Source organism: Malaya genurostris, chromosome 2 (genome assembly GCF_030247185.1).
Source record: "Malaya genurostris strain Urasoe2022 chromosome 2, Malgen_1.1, whole genome shotgun sequence".
Lineage (NCBI taxonomy): Eukaryota > Metazoa > Arthropoda > Insecta > Diptera > Culicidae > Malaya > Malaya genurostris.
The window spans coordinates 256,109,638-256,128,304 of NC_080571.1; the positions used below are offsets into that span (position 1 = coordinate 256,109,638).

Genomic DNA, 18,667 nt, shown 5'->3' on the forward strand with positions numbered 1-18,667 from the left:
GCTCTCCTGTGTAATTTCCAAGTTCTCCTCCTACAGTGGCTAGTTTTGTTATTGTTGTTGTTCTTGCTAGTTTATTTGAACGGAGCCTCTTTTATGAACGCTTCAAGTGTAGATCTTTACTTTTTTTACGATCCCGACCCGCCAAAGAACCAAACGGTGTTGCCCGAAGCTGCTTCTAGAAGCACCCTCCTCCGCTGAAGCGATGCCTCCCGTGGCTACCGAATTTCGGCAGCGTGGCTCCACTTTGGGCTACCCGAAACACAGGCGTGGGAACGGTTTCGTGTCTTTAACGGGGTGACCATAAAATAGCAAAGGAAAAACTAGCCATCATCATCGCTGTCACTCTTCTTCAATCTGAATGGACCGTGATGTTGGAGAACAAAAAAAAACTTCAAGAGTCGAAAGACTCTTTTTTATTCGTCCCACAGCGATAAACTTTCGTCTTTGAAGAAATGGTGAATGAAAGTTTTACGTGGTGACATTAAAACGATGAATGATGTGATGTTGCGCTTAGAGTTGTAGTTTGAGATTTTAGGATTTTTTTCTTTCTTGGAACGGATATGAGTAGATAGTGAATCAGAAAATGTTATCAATGTTCCGATCGATGAAAAGTACCTGTCTCATCAAGGTTATCGTGGTCGGAGCTGCTCGTTTGGTTGATGTGTTCTCTGAGAGAAAGTTAAAGCTACTGTCCTCTCCAAATGAAACATCCTGTAACCCGACAAACATCAAAATGTTAACTGCCAGAACTACCAATTTGACTCACCCCATAACAGTCTACGGAGGCACCATAAATTCAGCTTCTGTGACCTTCAAGATCATCACCCATCAGCCCCGTTTGCGAACAACCATCGTCGGCAGGTTCGTAGTAGCGGTTTAAATTTTTGTTTATTTTTGGGCCATCGACACTTAAACCTTGCACACGCTTGCTCATCCGTTCAACAAACACCGACATACTCAGTCATAAAACATACCACTTTCGTGCTGCTCCCAGTCAGCGAATTATGTTCTGGGCGATGAAGACATCTTATTACTTTTACGATTATTACCAGCTCATGCAAAAGTGCTCCGAGTTTTTTTTCTAGCAGATGCCAGTCACTGTTTGACAATCTGTTAGTTGGTACAAGAGTAATGTTGGACTTTTTTGTATGTAGTTTTTTCGGCTAAAAGGTGGGCAGAAGTTTATTGCGCCCTTTGGCTTTTTAAACAATCCCATGCACACCAAGACCGAGCAGCTTGTGCTGGGAGCATGATCTTTCGAACACGTCCGCGCCGGTATGCCGGTGTGGTTCCAGCAGGTATCTCAAAACCACTGCAAAATAAGTATGCTCCCTTCTCCGGTTGGTTTTCTTTTTCTTTTGTAGTTGTCACCTCTGTCCTCCGGACTAACTAGAAAACTGTGCTGAATTTCATGTCGCATCTCCTGTACGGAAGAATCTTTGCTGATGTCATTCGTTGTTATCTTTGTTCCATTTTTCAGATCTTAACACCGAGTACCTTGATTTGGGCTTCAGTCGAGGCCTGGGTTCGTCGTCACGAGCCAAACGAATGCGGACGTCCTTCAAGCACCACCAGCTGCGTACCATGAAGTCCTACTTCGCCATCAATCACAATCCGGATGCGAAGGACCTGAAGCAGCTGTCGCAAAAGACCGGCCTGCCGAAGCGAGTGTTGCAGGTTAGTGTTAATTTGTTCAATGTTTTCCTTTATTCGTATTTCTCTTCCTCTATTTCAACTACTGCATAATTTCTACAGTTTCAATTGATTTGATTGGCATTTTTGGGCAAATAACAACTAATGTCATTTTCGTTTTTAATTTGCACTACACCGGTGCAGTGTTACACGGAGGCCTGAATAACCGAACAAAAATGACGAAAACAATTGCAATTGGCAAAAACGAACGGTTTCAGTGTCACCTTAGCTACACCGGTGTAGTGCAATTAATAAAAACCGAAAACACCATAAGGGATATGAAATTGAAAAAAAAACACAGTCGATAGTCTAGAATCAGATATAAACTTAGCTCATAAAAAACTCGATAAGAAAGGCTCATAAAAACATGGTCAAAAGGATGAAATGAATGTTATTTTACCCGAGTCCACGAGCATGGCAAGGAGCAGGTATAGTTCCCACTGCACTAAGTTACTGAAACAATAATTCGTCAGTGATGTTATCTTCATTTGTATTTACACACATGTATTTCCGATCGATGAAATTTCATGTCTGTTGAAATAATTGTTTTTTCGGTGTACATAAAAATGCTTGTTCAATTACCGGTGTTTTACCAAGTTGAACGCATATCGTGGATATGCACACGTGGAGAAAAAAATTGTAAAGATAATCAAATTTGGGGTTCACACAACGATTTATTTTATTGCAATCAAGGATGGCTTTTATCGTATCAAAGAACGCTCACTAGCAACTCGTCACACGATTCAATCAGTTCCATCAAAGAGAGATGGATATCAGAATCAGAATAGACACCAGTGCTAGAGCGAATTTCTCTCGATGACCTGTCTGAGAATTAAAGGTTAGCACGCTGCTGTGGGGATTCTCTCTGAAGCAACAAACGGTCACTTATTCTCGTTTCGCGATCCGATTCTATACAGGCAGTTGATAATTGCGATAGAATCATTTTACTATTGCCGCTTATTCTAACTATGTGCATATAACCTTTGTATAAGTTGTGTCTATAAAAATGTATGTAAATGCTCCACACAAGGGTTTTGAAATATTGCAACCTAGTATGAGAATCATCAAGTTGAATCATCTATTTGATTTTCTGCGTTAATTGTCAACTTGCGATTCTCTCTTGGTAAATTCCACACAGCACCGATCATTATTAGACTGTAAATTTTTTTAAGGGCCGTGAAATACTCAGAGTATGAAGAGGAGCGAAGAAATGTTCTCTCTCTGTTGTATACAATCTAGATAAATATCGAGCAGCTTCTGTCAAATTATCGGCAATCACCAATACTGATTGAAATAGTTGAATTTTATTGACAAACAATTTTGTAGTAAATTCAATTTGAAACATTAGTTTGAAATGAACGAACTCTGGTTAAAGTTAATAATTTTAGCGCTTTAAATTTACTAACTTTTTAGTTGAAATAAAAAATTTTAAATTTATACTTTGTATGTTATAATCATACATTTTCGCTTTTCTTTTAAGTTTGTTTTTTTTCTTTCAGATTAAATTGCAAATAATTTTTGCTACTACCTTCTATTTCCATTTATTTTCGTTTTCAAATTCCTAAAAAACAAGTTTTTGATTGCTATTGCCAATTTTCAAAATATGTAGCTTTTTTGTCGAGAAACGTTCAAGCCCTGGTATTTTTGTTAGTATCAATGATTTGGTGCTTTAGTTAAGATCTAAGCATCAAATATTTTTTGTGAAGAAAATCTTTTATGTTTTCAAAAATATCATGAATTCACAATATATACACTTGAATTGTTGACAATCCCTAAGAAATGAAAGAAGCAGATAAAGTTTCACTTGGGAAACGCGCAAAAAATAAATCCGCGAGAAAAGAAAATGCTCTGGTTTATTCGCGCGAGAAAAAATTGCTCTGGTTTATAAGAAATGAAACTAATATGGTTCATTTAAACAGTAATGTTAGTTTTATCATTACCTGAATCATAGATAAATTGAACATAACATCAAATCAACTTTGGTTGATATGTAATAAATAGTTAGGTTATTTCATCCGGAACAAATACTTTGTTCATTTGACTAGAGCAAAATTTTGATTCAAACAGAGAAAATTGTTGATGTTTAAGGAGAAAATAACTCAAAACAATCATATTCTAGCAAGCAACCATCATAAATCAAATTTTAAAATCTACTAAAAGATTCGTTATTTTAAACATGCTTCATTGCTCCAAGAAGTCTAAGAGTCCAAGAGTTTTTTTTTTCAATTGAAGGCTGAATGATCAAGCAACACAAGGAAATATTCCATCAACGCTAAACAAAATAAAATATTTTAGATAACAGTTCGGCTGAAAAGTTCGTATCGTTTCTATGAGAGGGCGCCACTAGAATTAAATCCATACCATTTTCAGTTAGTACCAACCTTCAAAAGATACGTGTATAAATTTGACAGCTGTCTGATTATTAGTTTGTGAGATATTGCATTTTGAGTGTAGCTACTTTTGTTATTGTGAAAAAATGAAAAAAAAAAAGGAATTTCGTGTGTGAAGTGGGAATTTCGGAGTGAAGTGATGGAGCCATGTTTCGTCCATTGTTATATATCGACGAAAAAAATCGGTTTTATTTCGATATAACAGCTCCAAACACTGCTCAGAATCATCAATTCGTTGTTGTTTTTGATCGATTGTTAGCTCACGCGGCACCCATTTTGCACAAAGCTTTCTCATATCCAAATATTCGTGAATAATATGTCCAACACGTTCCTTTGATATCTTTAGGGTGTCAGCTATCTCGATCAACTTCACTTTACGATCATTGAAAATCATTTTGTGGATTTTTTCACGTTTTCATCGGTAACAGCCTCTTTCGGACGTCCACTGCGTTCATCGTCTTCGGTGCTCATATGACCAGTACGAAATTTTGCAAACCACTTACGAATTGTTGCTTCGCCCGGTGCAGAGTCTGGATAACACTCATCAAGCCATTTTTTGGTATCGGCGGCACTTTTTTTCATCAAAAAGTAGTGTTTCATCAACACACGAAATTAATTTTTTTTCAATTTCTTTCACAATAACAAAAGTAGCTACACTCAAAATGCAATATCTCACAAACTAATAATCAGACAGCTGTCAAATTTATACACGTATCTTTTGAAGGTTGGTACTAACTGAAAATGGTATGGATTTAATTCTAGTGGCGCCCTCTCATATAAACGATACGAACTTTTCAGCCGATCTGTTATGAGGTTTTTTCTACCTAGACATCTGAAGACTGAAATAAAAGATTCTTATTGCATATTTCAGAAAACATATGAACATCCTTGTTTCACTCTATAAAATGACAAACTTTTTATCCAGAGCCACCTTTCCTGTCATAATCGGATTACTGCTAATCATATGTGTTTCAACCGACTAAAATACGGCTTTACTTCACTATGGGGTGCCTTTTCAAAATTTACCCTGTACAAGAATGGGTAAACCTTAATCGGGAATATCTCTTGTTTTATTTAGGGTAGCAACATAATTGCTTCTGCATACCATCGGAAATATGTTCAGCAATTTTTGATAATTTTTTAGTAGTATGTGATATGTTTGGTATGAACGACCATTAAGGAGAAACCCAGTGCCAAAATAAGGCGCACAAAATTCCGAACACATAAATTGAACGAATCATCGCACAAAGCGTGTCGTGCAAAACCGACACTTAGAAAAATATTTTCAGCGATGGAGTGCTGTGGGATTATGACTCGTTTTGTTCGCTAGTAAAACAGAAACTGACTATGGATGGTTATAAAAAACTTTGGCATGGGCTGTGTACTGCTCATTCGGTTAGCTAGATTAGCTAGAGATGTGAATGCTCAGTGTGATAGTTGTTGTGGTCAATTGATCACCTATACATCTATGTAATTACTTAAAAACTCTATAATATTCAGATACATGGTAGCTCCCATAGACAATACGAGTAGTTAGAATTTGGCTATATACACTACAAGTTTATGAGTTGACGAATCTGATCAGTTATTATGAATATCATAAAATGCTTTTCTTTTAAATATTCTTATCAATTTCGAGTTTCAAACACCCTAACTCGGCAGATTCTAAGAAATTTTTTTTTGTATTTTCTTATTTTTAATTTATAGCTTTTTAATTTGCTGTGTGTTTCAGATACAACAATTTATCAAATATGATTTGGCACTCGCCGAAAGGTACTCCTGAAAATACAAAAATAAAAATATTTTGCGTTAAAAATTGAAAACATTTGGTTTCATTTAAGTTTTACATGTTATATGTCGTTCGTCGCTGTCATTTTACTTACGCTACATTACATTTTACGCTGTCATTTTTCTTAATTATGTTTGACCATTTTGTCTTTCTCATACAGAAAGGCTATACAATCAATGTGAAAACCGACTTTTGAACTGAGACCCGGAGGGCCGAATGTCATAGAAAAATTCAACTCAGCTCGACGAACTGAGCAAATGTCTGTGTGTGTATGTATGTATTACAAATAATGTTACTTGGTTTTCTCAGAGATGACGTGACCGATTTTCTCAAACTTATTATATTCAAACGAAAGATGTAATGGTTCCATAGGTCGCTTTTGAATTTTATCCTTATCCGACTTCCGGTTCCAGAGTTACAGGGCAATATGTTCGAATCTATGAGAAAATGCGCACTCAATTTCTTAACCGATTTTTACAAACTACGATGCATATGAAAGGTCTTCAAATTCTTTAACAAGTTTCCGAAAAGTTAATTTATATCCGACGTTTGGTTTCGGTATTACAGCGCGATAAGTGAAAAAAAATCCATTTCATTAGTATTTTCTCATAAGTGATGACGAAACGAGGTGCAAATTTTTACTGGTAAATACATTTTGTTGGCAGACATTGTTAGTTTGTGGATATTTTGTGGTTTCCGTTTCCGAACGCGCCGGTAATAGTGGAGAAAAGCTCCAACAACGGTACTCACTTCAATTTCTCAACAACGGTTAAACCGATTTTTACCAAATCATGAATTAAATTAAAGCTCTCAATATCTTAAAAGATAATGGGCAACATGATCTAGATCCGATTTCCGGTTCCAAAATTATAGGGCAATGAGTATCCAACCTTTCTAACTGTGATACAAAATGATATAAATTCGGTACGCATCGGTACGTGCTGATGTTTTTAAAAATGTAAGATATATGGGAAAGGCATCATTATACAACTAGGTGGGTTTAATTTTTTTTTTATAATCAGTAGGTATAGAATTCGCTCAACTTAAAGAAAAAAATTTAAAAATGTGGAAAACTATGTCCATTTTATTCGTATTCATGTCATTTAGTTATGTCTCTGATATTACCCACCCGTTTTTTTTTTAGAGAATTCAATCGATTTTTCACCTTTTCTTTTTCGACTTAATTTTCATACAAATTCCAGTTTCAATGTTAAAGCAGTTTAAAGAAATTTTTGCCTTTCTTATCTAGAAATGTTATGCAATCACTGTGAAAACCGACTTTTCAACCGAGGCCCGGAACTGATCAGATGTCTGTGTGTGTGTCTATATGTGTGTCTGTATGTGTGTATGTATGTGTGTATGTAACAAAAATGTGCACTCGATTTTCTCGGATATGGCAGGACCGATTTTTACAAACTAAGATTCAAATGAAAGGTCTTTTGATCCTATTGGGTGTTGTTGAATTTTACTCGGATTGGACTTCCGGTTCGGGAGTAATGGGGTAAAAAGTGTAAAAAAAAAACAAAGAAAAAGGGTACTCGATTTTCTCACAGATCACTCAACCGATTTTCTTCAACTAAGATTTAAATTGAAGGCCTTGTAGTCCCATAGGTTGCTATTGAATTTCATCTGGATCCGACTTCCGGTTTGGGAGTTATGGGGTAAAATGTGCAAAATGAACTAAAAACTTTCAATTGATTTTCCGCTTATCCAATTTTTATAAATTTAGATTCAAATGAAAGGTCTTATGGTGCCATACGGAATTTCTGAATTTCATCCGGATGCGACTTCCGGTTCCGGTGTTATAGGGTAAATTGTGTTCAATATTGTACACCGTCACTTAAACCGGTGAAACAAAATACGCAAAAAAAATTCTGAACTGGACTCAAAACTCCACAAATTGATAGCCATTATCAGTAGGCAGCTAAACATCCTGGTTTCCGGTTTCGATTAACGACTTTTCTCAGAGTTTGCAGAACCGATATTTACAATCTTAGGGTCAAATGAAAGGTTACGTCTTATGGTCCTACCAAAAATTACTGCATATTTTTGGATTCAACAAAAATTTAAACTGTCGATGTACGATGTCGAAATCGTATGAAAACTTCCCGGGTTGAGAGAGGCATCATTACACCACTAGGTGGTTCAAAATTTTCCAGTAATATTTTCCCAATGAATTTTGTTCATGTTTCGTTTTAGACTCATAAGTGCATAGCAGTTCAAATCGAACTGCTTAATGCTTGGCAGTTAAATTTGAACCGCTAAGCAGACGAAAAGTTTCTGCTATTTGGCTAGGCTAATCTCTGAATGACCAAATCTGTGTAAACGTAAACAAAATTGAAAACGAGTATGTGCCCTAAGCACAAAATTAGGCTTAAACCTGAATGACTTTTCTCAATGTTATTTTATACAAATAACATATCTTAGGAATTCAAACTATGGGACTTTTTCGTTTGCTATTTATTGAAAAGCTATATGGGTTACAGCGGAACACATTTAACAACTTTCGATAGAAAATTTGATCCCTATTGGATTTGATAAGATATATTAGAATCCTCACATCATCCCTGGTAGGAGGAAAAGGTGATAATCCAACTATAACAAAACAATCGAATTATAAAAAGCAAAGTAAATTCTAGCAAAGTAAAGGACTATGCAAATTGGATGATTAATTTACTCTATCAATCATATCTCGAAACAAAGAAAATGTCATCTTAAGTTTTCGTGCCATTACTCGCCTGCTCGTTAAAAAGAACGCTCTTCTCAATAAAGCATGAAGATAAAAAAAAATAGCTTACAATCATATTTCTGCCTCACTGTGCCACCCCCAACAGCACAATCGCACCGATTTCCATCGTATTCTTACCGTATCTTTCCCCTCTCTGCCGTCTACAGGTTTGGTTCCAGAACGCACGCGCAAAATGGCGCCGGATGATGATGAAGCAGGAAGGCAAAATCATCGACTCGGACAAAGGTGACGGTTCGCTCGACCTGGATGGGTACGTGTCCCACAGCCCCGGGTCGTACATCATGGGCGGCCCCGGCAGTCCAAACTCGCTGGACTAGTGCCTGACGACAGTCACGGTTCGGCGGATGCTGCAGGAATGCTCCAGTAACATGCACCAGCAGCAGCAGCATCAGCAGCAACGCCATCACGACGACGTCCCACGGAAACCGCGGCACTATGAAGCAGAGCGAAATGGTGGCCACCGGTGCTAGCGAGAGCCGATTCTTGAGCTGAGAAATTTACATAAACAAATTTCTGCTTACGTTGAGAGCGTCTTGAGGAATTCGAGGGAGGTTAATTGAGCGAAAAATATAGCGACTGCCAAAAACAAAAAAAAAGATCAACCGAAAACGGAAGTGAACCTGCGTTCGCGTTTAAGCACCTTGCTGATTACCATTTGAGCAAAGACAATGATGGTATTATATTCAAATTTCTGTTTTGCTACTGTTTTTACCTTAAGTTAGATTCAGGCTTGAATCATAAAAGTTAGTGGAGATTGCGTCTGAGCGAGCCCGAAATCTCCTTCGGAATGGTTGTTTCGTACAAAACTGGCCTGTGTAAGATGTAAAAACGAATTTAGTACCAGCAGCAGATCGAGAGAAAGGGCTACAAGAAGCGAAAAAAAACCTCTTCCGCGAACGACGGAATGGCCCATCGAACGGGCGAAAGACCAGTGCCCGGGGAGTAATAATAATGTATGCACATATGATTACCAGGTATGCTGCATACTTATGATTTTGTTATGTTAAGTTTTAGCTTTTTTTCCATTATTTGCTACTTTTTTTCTCGATTTGCCTCCGTCGTTACTCATGCCTGCCTACGCTGTCCGACTTGCACGGTTCTGACGGGGTACCATCTTGAATGTGTGTTTCCTATTTGTTGCGTGCGTTCCCCCGTCGAAGTCAGATCAAACGTTCATCTCCAGAGCACACTCACGAAACTGTTAGTTGGTGTTATTTTGGTTTTACTCTGGACTCTGACATCTTTCGTGTACACTAATAGTTGAGATTTTGATCTTGAAGTTTAGAGTTTGTAATATGTCTAGAAACCTGCTATACAGTAACCCTGTCATTGATGCCACTATTCCAGTTCTAATTCTTTGTAATATTTATCCCCACTCCACGCGAATGGCTTCATAGTCTGCTGTTCCGCATAGTTTTGACAACGGGCTCTATCTTAACTGATTTAACTTTAAAGCATTTAAGGTTGCAAAAAAAAAATAAAAATTTTCAAATTCACTGCAATGAGTCGCATCTTGATGCATCCCAAGGGCACTGCCCATCGCCACGCCTGAGAACAGTAGGTACTTCATTCCATTCTGTCTGACTACTCTCATCAAGTCTGACGTTCCATTGTAAGCGCATCAAGTATCAATGTTTCAGATGTTCCTTCTTTCGAAACTCCCCGCCAGTCAGAGACCCGGTGGCTTTCGATGATTGAGCAAGTCAGACCAAAAAGGGCGGTGCACTGACAAACAGATACTGAGACACACACAAACATACCCATACCAACTACAGCCACCAGCAGCTCCGGATTACCGGAATTGATTGAAAGATGAAAAGGTTGAATCATTGTCCGCAGCTGAACGCGATGAGGCGGGGTACAGTCGGGAATGCTAAATACTGAACTGTGGCGGATTTATTCTGAGGTCATAGCTCGCGGGGTTTCGACTTCTGTGCATTCTCGCGAACCAATGGGTAATGGGTCTTTCTCTAGCCGACCGGCGCGACTCAATGGTTCCCCGTCATCGTTGACGGCAACCATCCATCCGTGACATCTTAACGTCAGTTTGCTTCGTTCTGAATTTACTGCAAATAAATAAAAAAAATAAAAACGTCACCGTGCAGAACTTATACTCACGATTTTCGCAGAAAGCTTACATGAAGCGCTCGGGTCGCCACGGGATATGGGCATCGATGCATGGATGAATGAATATGCGAATATATGTTGGCATGTAGGCACTTGTGCGCCGTTGGCAGACGGATATGAATAAGCAATCGATGGAAAAGCCAAAACGGCGACGCATTGAACTGAAATTGAATTTCAAATTTGATGAATGAGTGCGCTCCTGCAGCAAGGCTCGCCAGGAAAGTAACCAAACATCGATTTTGAAGGGTAAGAATAAGATAGTGCCCCATAAATTGTATACGTACTAAAAGTAACAAGACAATGTGAAATACAAGCCTAGTTTAGGTATAATTTTTCTGTGTAGATATGCGAAAAAATCTTACTTCTTACTGTTTAATAATCGAAACCCTTAGGAGAGTGACAGTTGTATAGAAGAGAATGTTTAAATGTAAATTGCAGATCTCAAAACTAATGGTTCATACACTATTCGAATGGAGAGCTCAAAGACACTGACAGTAACTATAATTGACCTTTACCACAACATGCAGAAATAACTTTTCAGCGCGAAGACTTGGAACATTTCGTCCAACGAATATATACATTTATATATCAATAGTGCTTTGGTGAGTCATTGAGATGCAATGGAATAACCAGGAACTTAATTTTGCTAAGGAAGAAACTAGAAATAACGAAATGTTGTCGATGGTGTAGCTTACTGAACAAATGAGATATTATCGTACTGTTTTCTGCTGCTCAAAGAGATTTGATCGTAGTAAAGGTAGTGTTACAAGAGATGAGCAAAATGACGTAAGTCAAGAAATGAGGTATTGCTTTATTTACGATGAAAAAGGGAGCAGTAATAATTGTACAGAATGTAGATCAATTAGGTCACCATAATGAAATTAAGAAGAATCAATCGACCGTAATCGGTTCACGTTTATTTATATAAATTAATTTACAATAAATATTTCAAAAAATATGTTCGTCACATTTTACTCGTTACTGAATATCACGTGTCATTTACTGTTCATAGAAGTGTTGAGGTAAGTAGGGAGTTTCCAAAGGGTATTTCGAACCACTACACTGTGGTTGAAAGGCCCAATTTCACTCTCTTAATTAATAACCCGTTAAAAACGTGATTTTTGAGGTACAGTATCTTCAGCAATGTTGCTCAGAATAGAGCAAAGTAATATTGAAACTTATGTTTAAATTGATTATATTTATTTTATGATTGCTGACAATGCTCTTTTCCAGCTAAAATATTTCTTGGACTGTTTTTGCCAATTCATGAGATCACGATTCGTAAGAGATGTGGACTGCTTCCGTGAATGATATTCCCTAGATTTGCATAAAAGGAACACTTAGATCGTTAAGAACAGTACAATATAACAAGTTACGTTTAATAAACTTTTAAAGTCTTTGTCACTTCCTTCCTGAGCCAAAAAAAAAATGACATAACTTGATGTACAAAAAAATCAATTATTTGCCAATTCATCTATCCTGCACGTGAAAACAGCCTAATGGACTAGAAGACTCGAGCATGCATCGCTTTACTTGGGCGCCATAGCATTCAATTATAGTCCTATCTCTATGGAAATACATATAAGTTTCTGCACAACTTTGTCGAAGTTATTCCTAGTCCCTTTGTTGACCTTAGTAATATTTTTATCTCACTTTAAGGGGATTAATCACATAAATCGAATAATCAAAAAAATGCTGCTTACCTTACTCTGAGCAAACTTTAATGAAGATGCTATTCCTCGAAAATCAAGTTTTTAACGTGTTTTCGTTTAAAAGCGTGAAATTGGGTTTTTGAACCACTGCACAGTGGAGAAAAACGATCAAAAACGCGACTTTACACAATAATTTCATAAAAACCTAAGCAAATATTTTTAAAGTTGGTATTTCGTATGCAAAAATCACCGTAGAATCGATTGGTGATAGAAGATCCGCTAAATTCACTATCATGCCCGTTTTGTTCCAATTTCTCTTTTTTCTGACTTTACTTCGAAGACTAACTGTGAAACTCTGAAAAAGTGAATTTGACTAATCGGAAGCTACTCCTGACATTTTTTTTTTATTAAAAAAATATTTTTCATTCAGGCCTATTTGCGTACAAGCTTTACGTGGCCGATTGAGCCTATTTTTTAAATAAATTTTTTTTGGGTTGGATCTCGTTGTCACCCTTTTTCTAGGGGGAGAGGAGCTTCCATTTCCCTCCTGCGAGGATTGAGGGGCACTTCGTTCGTGGTTCGTCTCGTCATCCATTGCCGCATCGGTGGTATTGTTGTTGATTTCGTTGCTAGTTGCTGAAGATGCGTTTTGTTGTACATTGTTTGCAGTTGCTGGTTCGTTGGGTGGTAAGTTGTTAACTGCAGTTGGTGTACTTTGTTCTATAGGGGATACGTTGGATGGTTTCGTTGAAGGGGATGCTTCACTGTTGTTGGTGACTGTTGGTGTACTGGGGTTGTTTAGGGTTGGTGTGAAGGAAGCACCGTTGTCCTTTGTTGTGGTTGTCTCCTTGTCCAGTTTATCACATGACTTACCGTAGTGAACAGCTTTTTGGCATTATTGACATGTGGTCATCTGATATGTAACAAGTGATTTGCACGGAATTCTTGTATCTTGACCGAAAATCACATAAGAAGGTATAGGCCTCTTCATGTGTATGCGGAATAAACGTACGCCACTTAGAATACCGGGGAAAAAATTCTTCCGCTTTTCTTTTTCGATATAAAGAATCTCTCCGTATTGGGACATAGTTTTGCGAATATATGAATCGGTGACGCTTGAGGGAAGATCATGCACACGCACTTCTATAGCACTATCTTCCATATATACTGGAATGTTGTACTTGATATTTTCATGCTCCACATAGTGCATTGTCTTTAGCGAATTGAATTGCATCCAACTCTTTATAGAACTGGATAAAAACAACATTATTGGTCATTTAGGGGTTTGGTACCTCATGTGTACCGTTTTGTGCTAAAGTGCACCGTTAGGTGGCGTTAGCAGTTCAACATAAACTGCTGACGCACTGATGAGCTGAATGCGAAACGTAAAAATAAAAATTAGTCATGTGCACTTTAGCACAAAACGGTACACATGAGGTACCAAACCCCTAAATGACTACAATCTGTTGGCGGCCAGTATGCCTTCAATTTGTTTTGCTCTTTCGGCACGCCAGAATAGACATGGCACTTCGGTGTCAATAAGTAATTTGTAAGTAGCAAATACTTTACGTCTGCTCAGCGGTTTATGTTGAACCGTTAGGTGGCGTTAGCAGTTCAACATAAACTGCTGACGCACTGATGAGCTGAATGCGAAACGTAAAAACATTATTGGTCTTATTGCATTGAAGTAAATGCACACGTTTAATGTCAAGATGCATCTGCTCCTTAAGCAAACCTTCAAGTTCTCGTATCGAAGGTCGAATTTTGCACTGCGTGAAGTCAACAACAATTGTATTCTTTCGTGTCGGCGGTAGCTTTTGTTCGTTTGGTTCACTCATTTCGAGGTCGTTCTATTGTTCACTACACAATACTGTACTTGGTTTCTTCTGTCCCGAACGTAAGCGGTTTTGTTTTATCGACTGACTTGGATGAGATGTGAAAGCGAACTGATTCCTGACATGTTCATAAGTTTGATAAATGGATTGTTTTTAATAAAAATGACCGCAAATAACTGTATTCTTCATTTTCTTCTGTGAATTTACTGAAAAAAAGTTCTACTGATTGATGTTTGAACCAATTATGGTTAAACAAGGCAGCTCTTTGTTTCACATATAATTTCAAAATAGTAAACATATAGTTTCCACGATCGCATGCATCGTGCTATATCGTTTTACCATAATTTTCCCTAAAATATTATTTTATGTTGGATTCAGATTTACAATACCGAAGCAGATCCAATATGACCTATCAATATTGGTCCATATTACGTAAAAAACTTCAGTGATCCAAGTACACATAATAGAATAGGGTTAAACACGCTAGTACTGTTATTTCCATTGTGTTGAATTGGATCACAAATGTTTTGCTCGTAATATGAACCAATATTGATAGATCGTATTGGATCTGCCTTTGGATTGTAGATCTTATATCAACTGAATATTATAACTAGAAAAGAAATGGGGTAAAACGGTACAACGAGTTTGCTGCTGTCATTTAAACTGCTACCGATTTGTTAGACTTTTTTACATCAGAAACACTCTGTTCGCTCTTCTGCAAGTTCTTCGGTTTTATATTATATAGGAAAGCTTGAATAAGATACAATATAAAAAGGGGTAAAACTAACATGGTAGCGTTTTGTGCGGTCCATATAAATACGTGGTATCGATTTTACTGATCATTTTAAACCAAAAATGTGCTTTGTGGTCAGCTGTTTCTTTCCTCCCAAAAAATCGTCGTTTTTGGTACATTTTTCCTCACTGTGCACTGTGGCACTAGTCTGATCTGTCACTATTCGACATCGATATATACGAAGCTTCTGTCACCGTACTTTTTTAGCTTCATCTAATTTTTTCATTAGCCGAATAAAGGTATTTTGTGCACTTTGTGTGTGAAGACTATTTACACTCTGAAAAAAAAAAGGTTTTCATGACTTTTGATTCTCTGACTCATGGAATATCGAATGACTAAATATTTTTTTGCTGATCAATGCATTATTTACGCTTTAAAATGATCTTGCATGCAAAATAACAACAAATTATCAACATAAACTTGCTAGGTGATTAGTATCGTCCATATACCGCATTACGTAGCAAAACAAGATCGATCAGAAACTGAGGCTCCGAAAAAAACAGCGTTGATATTTTACCTATATTTGTCATTAACATTTTCCAATGCGATGTCATAAACAAACGTTTCACCCGAATATTTGTTCAAATTGGCTCAATTTACAAAGTGATTCGAAATTCCTAACGGCTTTTCAAAAAGACAATTTTTTATATTTTATTAATTCTTATAACTTTGAAATGCATTTGAATTTCAATTCTGAAAATTCCTAAATGTGACATTTTGTTTCTATTTTAATCAATATGTCCACAATTACGAGGGGGGAACTTTTCTTTTTTTGAAACTTCACTGGTCGCAGAAACATATAGTATGTATTCAATGGTTTTGGTTACTATCAACCGTTGTGTACAAAAATGCACTTAGAAAATTATTCCTGTGCAGTATCCCGATCAAATCGGAATGTGAAAATTTGCATTTTGTATTTTGATCGAGCAATGATTTTATATGGAAACTCGACCTTGATCGAGATACAGAATGGAAAATTCGAGATACATAATGGAAAATTCAGAATAGAGGTAAATATATAGAGTCCATACGGGAGCTAGTCATTACCCGAAATCACTTTTCATCGAAAGTCATTTAACCGAAGGTTTTTTTTGTTTCGATTATAGAGATTTGAACCATAAAGATGATTTGCCTCTTCGGGCCAGAAATAACTTTCTGTCCCTATGTGCGGGGTTGGGAATCGATCCCAGGTGGGCTGCGTGAAATGCATCGACACACACATCACGCTATACCAGTCCCTTAACCGACGGTCATTTCGCCGCAAGTTGTTTCGTTGAAAACTATTTCACCGAATGAATTATTTCGCCGGAAGGGTTATTTTGTCGAAAGGATCATTTTTCAACGGAAAATATCGCACTGAGCAAAAATTTCACAAAATTTTCAAACATGGTTTTACAACTGTAATTGAATACGGCTCAAAAAAGAACGGCTGTTAAACTGTCATACACTTTGATTACTGGTTTAGCTAGTCTTGAAGAAAAATAAATCGTATGCTCTCAAAGATCAACTTAAAAAAATTAGGCAGTGCATAGATAAAGTTTTGTTACACAAATAATCGATAGTAAGTATACGATGTTCATACGTGAAATAGAGAAACACTATGAAAATATGAGGGCTTTATGATTGTTTCAGTTTGAACAAGTTTCGTTCGTGATCATTAAAATCAACCACAAAAATTAATCCTTGTGTGTTTTGAAAAAAGTTGCGACACAAAGGTCGAATTTTATCCTGACCGCCTACATCCCAGGAAATATTCTTATACTCCACTATTTCCACATTGAAACTGATCATAGGTGTAGTTGTTATGACTTATACAAGCTTTAGTTTATACAGGATAGTCGTTTTACCTGCCGCATCCAATCCAATGATGATGATATCACTGTATCCTATTTGAGTGTAGAATTGTTTTGCTATGAAATTGTTATAACACTCACCCATTAAAATTCTAATCTGTTTTTTGTTCGAAAAGCTTGGTTGAAACACTAGAAATTGTAAGACCCATTCTGAAAAACTTCAAAATTCTACCCGTCAAATTACACAAATATGATATGCAAAATGCTAATTTATGAACTGCAAACGGTTTTCATGAGAACAAATTGACAATTTAAAGTCGCTTTAAGGGTTTAAATACACTTAAGCAATAGGGCGTCTAGGCGAAGTACTTGCCCTATTTGAAGGATTTTTAATAATTATCGCGCTTCAAATATATTATTACTTACAAACCAATTCGCACCCTCTCATTCTGCTACTAACGCAGAAAGCGATAGCACCCAGTCGGCACCGTTCTATCGACCAAATGTCATCATAGACACACAGGAAGGCATGAGATAGGAACTCGTGAGCACAGCAGTTATTTCACCTTTTGACGACCTACGTGAAATAGAGACACACAGAGTACGAAAAACGGACGCGGATTTTGCAATTCAAAATGTGTTTAAAAACATCTTTTTAGTATGAACCGGACAAAAAAAATTAAAATTAATAAAATTAAATTAAAAACCGGGTTAACTCTTTCAAAACAAATATTTTTATCTGAATCCTGCATTAAAAAATTTTCGCTGCATGGATCAGGCCGCCCATGAAAAACAAACAAAGCATGCTTCGACCGTGGGCTGAACAAATTGCATGCAGTAACCGGATAAAAAGGTTTTTTTTTTGTGTAAAAGCCGGTTATGCTTTCATCTGGTTTTTGCATTCTAAATTTTTTCATCCGGTTCTTACAAAAAAAAGTTTCTTAACGATTTTTGCATAGAAAACTCCGTGTCCGGTTTTGGCACTCAAGTTTTGAAAGCAACTGGTTTACTAATCGCTTTATCGTCCATGTATTCATCATCACCGTTGTTATCGGATCGGCTGCTCGGCCATCCATGGAAGTTGACCATCAATGTCAACTTCCCTCTCTGAGCAGCCTAGATAGCCGTGTAGTGTCGGTAGCGGTTTCCCAACTGGCTAAGAATAACGCTACGGTCCACCTGTACCGGTGGTATAAGTCCACCAAAGAGGTAAGCCGTGTGGCATCCGGCGGAATTATTTTCTACCAAGAATTGATCCACTGGTTTCCTGTTCCATGTCGTAAAAGGCCACAAAAATAGGAACTCCTAAGTCGAGGTGTATTTCCGTGCCGATGGCTGAATGGCTGCAGGAGGTTAAACAATGCAGTCGTGAACGGAATTTTTTTGGGGTTTTCCCTTACTGTGTTAAGCGAAGCTCTGGCACAGTGGACGACTTCTTTCTTCGAAACTCGTGGGATTTAAATGATTAAAACATTTGAAAAAATCCTTACATGGTTCGCTATAGGCGATTATAAGCCAATATATTTGGTTTCTTGTAGTTGTTGTACGGGCAGCCCGTGGTCGCATACCTTCAAGTATAACAAATTGGATACACGCAATGCTTAGCAATCGACTTCTTGTTCATCGCTTCGGCAAGCAGAGATTAAAAAGCTGAGTGTCTGTGGGTGTCCTCTAGGTGGTGTACTATCCCCACTTTTATGGAACCTAGTCGCTGATGGTTTGTTAAGGAAACTTAATAACCTTGGATATCCGACTTATGGTTTTGTCGACGATTATCTTATATTGATGACCGGTATAAGCATTAACACTCTCTTTGATTTAATGCAACAAGCCCTGCGATCTGTTGA

The 18,667-nt window shown here is 37.3% G+C and overlaps 1 protein-coding gene across 1 annotated transcript in view; it reads left to right on the forward strand.

Moving 5' to 3' along the window:
* Positions 1-11,705, forward strand: part of LOC131429595 (protein apterous) — a 143,232-nt gene extending 131,527 nt beyond the window's left edge. The window contains exons 7-8 of the mRNA XM_058593821.1: positions 1,481-1,677; positions 8,767-11,705. Of these exons, the coding sequence (XP_058449804.1) occupies positions 1,481-1,677; positions 8,767-8,937 (368 nt within the window). The 3' untranslated portion in view covers positions 8,938-11,705. The remainder of the gene's footprint in view (positions 1-1,480; positions 1,678-8,766) is intronic.
* Positions 11,706-18,667: the final 6,962 nt, after the last annotated feature.